We start from the raw sequence: 9,366 nt of genomic DNA on the forward strand, positions 1-9,366 counted from the left end.
AAGCGTATCGTACGAATTAGCATCGGACGAGGCCCGCTAGACGAAGGCCCAGCACGAAGCCAGGCCATCGCCCAGCGAGCCAACGCGCACCATCGCACGCCAAGCCTCGACCAGGCCCACCCAAGGCCAGGCCCAGCAAAGGCCTTGGGCGCGCGCGCGAGAGCACAGCAGTGGGCCGAGCGCTGTGCGCCTAGCGTGGGCCGCAAGGCTTGCGCAGGTGTACGGTACTCGTGCAATGCTTGTGCGGGAATCCTGAAGCAATCGGGATTCGAAGTATGATTAAATCCTAAAACTATTAGATAATGATTATTTAATTAGAGTCCTAGTAGGGTTATAATTAAATAAATTAGTATCCTAATAGGATTCCAAAACCTTTTCCATAACTCTATAAATAGGTGCCTAGGGTCACATATTTACAGAGATTATTCAAGTATTCAAAGTGAGTTTTTGACAGAAAATTCAGACACATTTCTTGACTAAAAGTGCCAAAAATCTTTAGTACCTTAAGGGAGATTCTAGTTGGTCAATCTTAAGGCGGATCCGGACGTGCTGTGGACTATCTACGGAGGGACGACATTTGGAGTCCTAAAGACTTGTTCTTGTTCGGTTCGGGTGCAGCTAGGGAAGGCACGCGACAAAGAGTATGCATCTAAACTATGCTATATGATTATGTGTAAATAATATGTATTCCTGGCTAAATGGTTTTTCCGCATGATTTATGAATTGTCATATGTATCATAACCTAACACCTCAATCGTGTCCGGGTTCTTCAATGTTACTTCCTCCCCCTCATTAAGCGAATTTCTGGCGAAATCCGCCTCAGGAGAGAAAATCTCCTCCCATGGTGCCCAACCTCGTTCGACCCAGTTTCGCTTTTGGGCTTCTTCTTAGGTTTCGGTGTCTTTCAGGCCGAATTGCTCGAGGAATGTCTCGTTGGCGGGAAATTCATCAGAAGCGTAGGATTTGGGGGGAATTGAGAGAAGGGGAGAGGAAGAATAGAGGAGAGTGAAATTGGGGTGGAAATTAGGGTTATTGAAAATGGGAATTGGGGGTTTAAGAGGGGTTTTAGGGAGGAGAGAGAGTGGGAGGATTTGCATTTCGTTCAGAGTGAAGATGAAAATGGCTTCACTCTGTAAGTACCATCGGCGACGGGCGATGAAAATGGCTTCACGCAGGGAAAGCTAAGGGAAGAAGAGGGAGTACTGAGTGCTCGAATTTGGTCCTGAGGTTTGAGAAGAAATGTTTGTCTTCATTAACTTTGCAGCGAAAAAAAATTACGGAGTACATGTTATTGCAGGGGGCTTTTACATGTACGCTGCAAAATAAAAGGGCTATTGCAAGGGGCTTTTACTATGTACGCTGCAAAAAACTCTTTTGCAGGGGGCAATTAATTTGTACGCTGCAACAACGTTTGACCCGCGTTGACCTACATGTTGTTGAAGCGTATGAATACATGTACGCTGCAACAAGGGGGCTGCAATAGGGGTTTTTTCTACTAGTGGAGGGGGCAGTTTTGCTTACGGATATTTCATGAAATGCCCCTGAGTTTTGATGTAATTCACCAAATGCCCATCAAGTTCCAATAATTCACCAAATGCCCCTGACAAATCGAACAATATCATCAAATGCCCACACAGTTAACGGACGTTAACGCTCCGTTAGAGGTAGTTTACTATATTGCCCTTATTTTGCTTTTGGGCGCCATAAGTACATAACCCATCCCTACCCCTGGTTACCCATTCTACAGTTCAAAAAATTTGCGACCCGTAAATTGCTTCTCTCTCTCTCTCTTTCCCCTGTTCTTCCTCATTCTTCCACCATAACTGCATCATCATTCACACAAAAAGCCTGGAAATTTTGGTGCACATTGAGTTGGAGAAGTCGTTTGCTGGGTTTTTGAACACACGCGAATTCTCAGAAAGGGGGTTTTTGCGAATTGCGTAAGGAAGCTGTAGAATTTCAAGTTCAAGTGTGAATTTCGCGTTCTTTGGTTACTCGCTCATCGATTAAGGTATGTAATGTGAATCGCTCAACTTTTTTTTCGTTTTTACAAACTTCTGTTGCGCAAATTTAGGGTTTAGGGTTTCTGGACATTTGATGTTGGAGATGACTTGTTTGTTTGCGTTTTCATGAAATTAAGTATGATTTAATTGTTTAATGTCTTGCAAAGGGTTTGGGTTGAGTGTTGAGAAGGCAGACAGTAGAAGATACACTGCTGTTTGTGCAGTGGAGGGTTGTGATTGGAGGATACATGCCTCAAAAATGGTGGATAAGTTTAGTTGGGCAATCAAATCCTTGACTGGGGAGCACAGACAGTGTGGTAGGCTTGAGGTTAACCCCATAGTGACCACCAAATGGTTGGTGGGGAAGTTGTTGCCAGAGATTGAGGCAAACTTAGATATCCCTGTCTTAACATTGAAGAAGATGACTCAACTGAAGTATAGGATACAAGTAAAAACAAGGTTGTTCTACAAGGTTAAAGCATTGGCTAAGGAGGTTATTAATGGGAGTTTTAGTGAGTCCTATGCACTGCTACCTAGGTATGCAGAGATGATAAAGGATACTAACCCTGGGAGTTATGCACTGATCACATGGCATAGTGATCCTGTGGATGTGCAACCAAAGTTCAAGGCTTGCTTTTTTTCCTTTGGTGCACAAGTAAGGGGATTTCTTAAGGGGTGTAGGCCAATGATGGGAATTGATGGAGCTCACCTCAGTGGGTTTTTCAAGGGGATTCTTCTGTCAGCCTTGGGGATTGATGGCAACAATGAGATCTTCTTGTTGGCTTATGGGGTTGTTGACACTGAAAGTCAAGAGAGCTGGAACTATTTTATGAGGAACCTCAGGGCACTGTTTGAGAGAGAAGGCTGCAGCAGGGATGACTGGACATTCATCAGTGACAGAATGAGGGTAAGATCTTAACTTTTATCTCTTATTCATCTTTTTATAAATTCACCAAATACCCCTAAGTTTAAAGTTATTTCACCAAATACCCCTAAGTTTAAAGTATTTTCACCAAATGCCCCTAAGTTTAAAGTTATTTTACCAAATACCCCTAAGTTTAAATAACTTCAGTACATTGTTTCACCAAATGCCCATTCACTCTAAATGTTTGCTTTGCTTTGCCTTGCTTTGTAATTTCAGGGGGTGGATTTAGCTGTTCATGAAAACTTCCCAAGGGCCACTAGAAGGTGTTGTGCTCAGCATCTGTACATGAATTGCAAGAATGGAGGTTGGAGTGGAGAACTTTTCCACAAGCTCTTCTGGATAGTTGCAAATGCCTACAACCCCTTTGTTTACAACAAGGCAATAGAGAAGATCAGTGAATTTGATCCAAATGCAACAAAGTACCTGGACACATGTACTGGGCAGTGGTCGAGACATCAGTTTGATCCAGCAGTGTGTTGTGATCATAACACAACTAATTATGTGGAATCATTCAATGCTCTCACCAAGCCATACAGGGATTTACCTTTGTTGTCACTATTTGAAGGTAAAGTCTTCTATTTTTCTTCTCATTTGCTGTTTGTGTCAAAGTTTCAGTGACTGTTCTTATATTAACTTCTTATGTGTTTATTTGCAGCCATAAGGGAGTGGTCCATGGAGAGAATTGGGGTCAAGTTTGATAAAGCAGCAAACATGGAGCCTAACCACTTAACAGACTATGCCAAACATGAAATAGAGTTGAGAAGTGCAGAATCCAGATTCTGTTACTCTACTGCATGTGGTGGTGGGGAGTTTGAGGTGAAGGATGGCAATGTGAAGATCCCAGTCAATCTACACAACAGAACCTGTGGGTGTGGAGTATGGCAGGGGTCAGGTATGCCCTGCAAACATGGCTTGAGGGCCATCTACAACCAGAGACTTGACCCTGTGGACTTTGTTTCCACTTATTTCAAGGGTGCTGCTTATAAACAGGCATATGCAGAGCATATGCACCCAATGGCTGACCCTACTCAGTGGCCTGGATCCACACTGCCCACCATTAAACCACCTGGGATCAAGAGGGGTGCTGGAAGACCTCAAAAACAGAGAAGGAGGGGTGCCATGGAAGCTAGAAAGAGGAAGAGGCACACTTCAGTTAAGTGTAGCAAATGCAAGGAAATGGGCCACAATGCAAGGACCTGCAAGTCTGGTGCAGGCACTTCCAAGGCACCACCAAAACAGAGAGCTGCAACAAATAAGAGGAAAACAACCTCTGATGGTGCAAGCACTTCCAAGGCAGCACCAAAGGGCAAGAAATCCAAGCAAGCCTGAGGGGGGAAATGATCTGTCAACATATAAGATTTTTTGGGTAGTTTTTTGCACAAATGTTTTGATCTTGCAAATATTGAATGTTTTGTTTTTGAAGCTAAGAACAACATTAAAGTTAGTTGGTGCAATGTTTTGTATTTGAAGCTTAAACAGAATTGCTTCCCATTTAGGTATTTTGTGCATATTTTGCAACAACAATAGTTAATGAAATGTGATATTATTACTCATTAATTGTGTTTACTTCATGATTACAAACAGTAGGATTACAAACATCAATATCCCCATTTGTATTACAACGTTAACTACTTTTTGTTGATGTTTTAGCTTTTTGTTCATTTGCTTCAATTCCTCTTCCATCTTATGGCTTCCCCTGTTTTCAGCACTTTCTCCTTCGTCTAAGCTTCCCCTTAGTTGTCCTTGCTGCCCCCTGTTTTCTTGCTCAACTACTCCCTTGCACCATCTTAGATTGTTGCAAGGATCACACTTGTAGTACAACCTTTGTGGATTGAGCGTTGTATCGGAGCTTCGGATGGCAAATTTCCTACCACAATAACAAACTTTGTTAGGTACTCTAATGTATGTGGACTCATTGTGTGTGGATGATGATTTTGAAACAAATCAGGACACAAATCTAATGAAATTAGCAAAGCAAAGCAAAACAACATCTACATGACAAGAAACATTCTGAAAATGGGTTTTTATAGCCAAGCAAGACCAACGGCTACCGCATCAAAAACTAGCCGTTGGAACATCAGAATACCTATTTCTAAGTTTGGGGCATTTGGTGAAATAAGTTTGATAATAGGGGTATTTGGTGAAATAAGTTTAAAAAAAGGGGCATTTGGTAAAATATGAAACTAGACTAACGGCGAACTAACGGACCGTTATTAGTAAGGGTATTTTGAGTATTAAGTCAATTGTCAGGGGTATTTGGTGAATTATTGGAACTTAATGGGCATTTGGTGAATTACATCAAAACTCAGGGGCATTTCATGAAATATCCGTTTTGCTTATTGCTTAAACAAAAAACCGAACTAACAAATTGGCTTTCTTCATTATTGTACATTTGTGCTTGTACAGGATTCACAGTTTGCGCTGTAAAAAAGCAGACCAGTAAAAGATAAAACGAAATTTCAAACTATTGTACAATGAAATAAGCCAATAACAATATCCTTGTAATGAACATTTATAATCACCCTGCTTACAGAAGAGATAACTTCATCAGAATAACAATCACCATTCTTACAAATCTAGCATTCTCCCTAAACCAACCGCGTAATACTATCAGGAATCTTGTGTTTTCATCAAAATCTAAAAAATGTATTAAAAAGGTGTTGATTACTTAAAACTTGCAAAAAAACAGAGAACAACACATTGAACTGGTGAGACATGAGATTGTGGAGAAGGAGAAGACTTCATCAATATATAGCTGGGTTGGCATCAGAAAGTCAATTAGTACCAGAGATCATCAGATTGGCTCCTGACCAGCTAACTGCAAACACCATCCTTGGAACGCTAGATTGTATAATGACACGAATCCCACAAGATCCCACGTGACTGTCTTTCATTACAATCAATGAGGTCTTGGCCTAGTCACTAGTGACAAAAAACTGTCTTTCTTCACATACAGAGTATGAATAACAAAGATGGTCAAAGTGAAGTATGTGAATGGTGCAGAAATGTAATATGGTGTGTTCTATTCAACTGAAATTCATTCACTTTATCTGAGATTCATTCCATCCAAAACAGAGGCTCAGATTCGCCTTTGATCAAAGCATATGGAGACAAGTCAGCGGTCAGTACCATGGCGGCAAACAAAGTAAAGCTCATCAGCTTACTGCTGCCAGGCCAACGGAAAAACCCCTCTGACTTTGTTTCTTCCGTGCCAGTCTACTTGAGTAGAAAAATGTATCATCACAGCCTAAAAAACTGACCATTGAAGTCTTGGCCTAGTGGTAAAGCCTGAGGGCAGGTTCTATGACAAAAGTTCTATAGACCTTATCCATTAATGGACCTGAACTGTACTGAGATTAAACTGAGATTCATTCATTCATAAACAGAGGCTCAGATTCACCTTTGATCAAGCATATGGAAACAAAAGTCAGTGGTCAGTACCATGGTCGCTAAAAAAGTAAAGCTCATCAGCTTACTGATGCCAGACAAATGGAAAAACCCCTCTGACTCAACTGAGATTCATTCAGTCAGTCCAAAAGAACAGAGCATGTGTATCTTCCGTAGTCCCGTGGCAGTCTACTTATAAAAGTAGAAATATAAATAATCACAACCACAAATACCAACATGTTATTATGTTAACTCCAAATATATAAACAATTCATTGCGATTTGGGTAGACTGGCAACCAGAGCCATTATTGACATTTTAAAGGCCCTAGGGCGATAAAACAAATGAGGCTCTTGAAGTGATGATTCATTTTTTTTAGTGTGCGTTCTTTTCGCCTCAAACTTATCTGTGATAGAATATGTTCTACTATGTAATATATTTTTAAAATATTCTTAACTAACGTATAATTAACATAGTTAGTTACTCCGTATCAATTAGCTCCATGATTCTAGGAATCATTCTAGGAGTATATTCGTTACCAGTTTTGAAAGTTATTGATTGACATTCATCTCATTATATACAAAACTAGTTAGTAATATACTCCTAGAATGAATCCTAGAATCATGGAGCAAATTGACTAATTGATAACTAACTATACATACTAAAAGTATAATTTAGTTGATACTAGAGAATATTTACAAAATATAACATATTCTATCAATCTGATCTTGTCGAACTTATCTGAACTCATTGTATTGTAGATTGGACTTGGGTGACCCCCCCAGAGAAGAAAGAGAGTCAGGGAAATGCTTGCTTTTATTCTCTCTCTTCAAGCAGTGACTGTTCCATGGCAATGCCAATCATTCCTTTGAACACTAACAGCAGCCACAAAATTGATAGCATTACGTGAGGCTACAATCGAAAGAGAGAGGTGTTATTAACATTGTCAGGACTGCAAAGCTCCCACTTCTATTTATAGCATCTAAGTTTTTTTAATAGCAAGAACCGACTCAATTTCATCAATCTTTACCTAGAAAAACAAGACGAGTGAAGAGAGGGGGCACAAAAAAGGGGTGTTCAATTCCAAATTTCCTTTCCCTTATTAGGAGGAGAATCCCATGGTTGAAAAGGCAAACATATAAACACGAACATGAAGCAAAAACAACTAGACAGGGCGGTAAATTGCGTCAATAAACTGTTTCGACTGATCAAACCATTTATATCCATGATAGCCTCAAATTACTACTGCTACTATTACCATTGACATACATAATGACATGACAGTATGCTACTGAAAACACATTCAGTGACAACTTTTTCCGAATATTCCAAAATAACACAAATCAACACTACATGAAAGCTTAATGGAGTTCATTTTCACTTCAACCATTCAACATCAGAACTCTTAAGGCAAGCAACGAACACATGAATCATGATTAACCCATTATTGAGGCCGTAATCAGCTCATTCCAAACCTATACCAATATACCATACTTAATGTAAGCATAAAAGTGAAAAAAGCGTTACCATTCGAAACAACACAATAAAAAACCAATCAATTTTGCCCATGTTAACACCTTCATCAAAATCTGCAAAACCAGCGAACAATTAGCATAAATTAGATCAACGTTCTGTATCGTGTAAAACTAAGCAAGAAACACTCACCACTCAGACAGCAACAAAAATTCGCATAATCAATCAAATTGAAACAGAAAATTGTAAGCAAAATGTTATAATCATGTTCATGAATTCCTGGATCTGATCTTTTTTTGGAGGGTTTGTTTGGGGAGGCTCAGATCCGCATTTCATCAAAGCCTTTTGGGGGAACAAATTCAAGGTGGGGAAGTTCAACCATGGCGGCAAATCAAACCAGATGGGCATAATAAAAATAAGTTGAACTGAACAGAGCCTAAGTTTCCACTTTCCAGTCTCAATCACCACCACCACCACCATCGTCGCAACAACTAGCGGAACCAAATGCCCATCTAGTTGCGCCAGGCCAAATGGCAAACCACCCACATCGGAAAATGCAACCAAACCCAGAAAAACTTTGGATTACTTTGTACGATTTGATTCATCATTGCCTCTAGAAAGAAACGGTGGGAGTAATAATAGTAATAATAATAATAATTAATTAATTCGGAGTAATAATAAGAATGAACTGAACAGAACTGAACAAGAGGGAACTCTGTTTGAGGGCCGTTTGGTATGGTTCGGAGAAATCATCGGCTGAAGTTGACCGGCGGTGACCGGTCAAAGGAGAGTGGCAAACGGTCCTCAGAAACTCCCACCGCCTCTCCCAGCCTCATTCTACAGTGTTTCAATTATGACGCTCATCGGCTCTTATAAGGAACCCTCTTTTCTGTTCTCGCCCGATTTGCAATCGGGTCGATATTGAAATAGCAAGGTTTTGGTAGAGGGGTATTTGGGTCGGGTTATCTACGGATGAATTGGTTGTTGGTATCGGATATGTTGATTTTGGCTTGGGTTAGGTCAAGTTCAGGGCTTAAGGTAGGATCATAATTGAATGTGATTTTGGATAGATTAAAGGGTCGGTATTAATTTCGAGTTTTTGGATACGAGTTGGTTTTGCCGGGTCGTGAGTAAATTTATTATAGAATCAATAGGCTAAAATTCAAAATTTATATAATACACATTAACTTAGGTTAAAAGTGAGAGGAAATGTTTTTTTATTATATTAACTAGATTTTAGCCCATGCGATGCACGGTTTATATTAAATTGTTAAGTTAAAATAAAACTCATATATATATATATATATATATATATATATATATATATATATTTATTTACACTCAAATGAGAAGGAGGCTTAAAATGAGAAGAATGAGAAGCAATCTCATGCGCACAATGTAATCAGATCGAACAGCTCTAATACTCTAACTTTCGCGTTATAATAATGGCATAGCCGTAAATATTGCAAAAAAAAAAAAAGAACCCCAAATATTTCGGTTCTGCTGCTCCATTTTCACTCTCCTCGCGCTTCACTCTCAACGCAGGATCTTCTTATTCTCTCTCCTCCATTTTCGCTCT

At 39.8% G+C, this 9,366-nt stretch overlaps 1 protein-coding gene and 1 long non-coding RNA gene across 2 annotated transcripts; one reads left to right on the plus strand and one right to left on the minus strand.

Moving 5' to 3' along the window:
* The first annotated feature begins 1,038 nt into the window (after positions 1–1,038).
* Positions 1,039–4,257, plus strand: LOC110779215 (uncharacterized). Its single transcript, XM_021983751.2, has 4 exons — positions 1,039–1,132; positions 2,171–2,910; positions 3,145–3,493; positions 3,584–4,257. Exons 1-4 carry the CDS (start codon positions 1,039–1,041, stop codon positions 4,255–4,257), a joined length of 1,857 nt encoding a protein of 618 aa, XP_021839443.2.
* A 1,151-nt stretch (positions 4,258–5,408) lies between these two features.
* LOC110779214 (uncharacterized) lies at positions 5,409–8,648 on the minus strand. Its single transcript, XR_002531059.2, has 3 exons — positions 7,980–8,648; positions 7,842–7,903; positions 5,409–7,226 (listed from the first exon to the last, which is right to left on the minus strand). It is a non-coding gene; the product is annotated as an uncharacterized lncRNA (long non-coding RNA).
* Positions 8,649–9,366: the final 718 nt, after the last annotated feature.

The sequence above is a fragment of the Spinacia oleracea genome, chromosome 2 (genome assembly GCF_020520425.1).
Source record: "Spinacia oleracea cultivar Varoflay chromosome 2, BTI_SOV_V1, whole genome shotgun sequence".
Classification (NCBI taxonomy): Eukaryota; Viridiplantae; Streptophyta; class Magnoliopsida; order Caryophyllales; family Amaranthaceae; genus Spinacia; species Spinacia oleracea.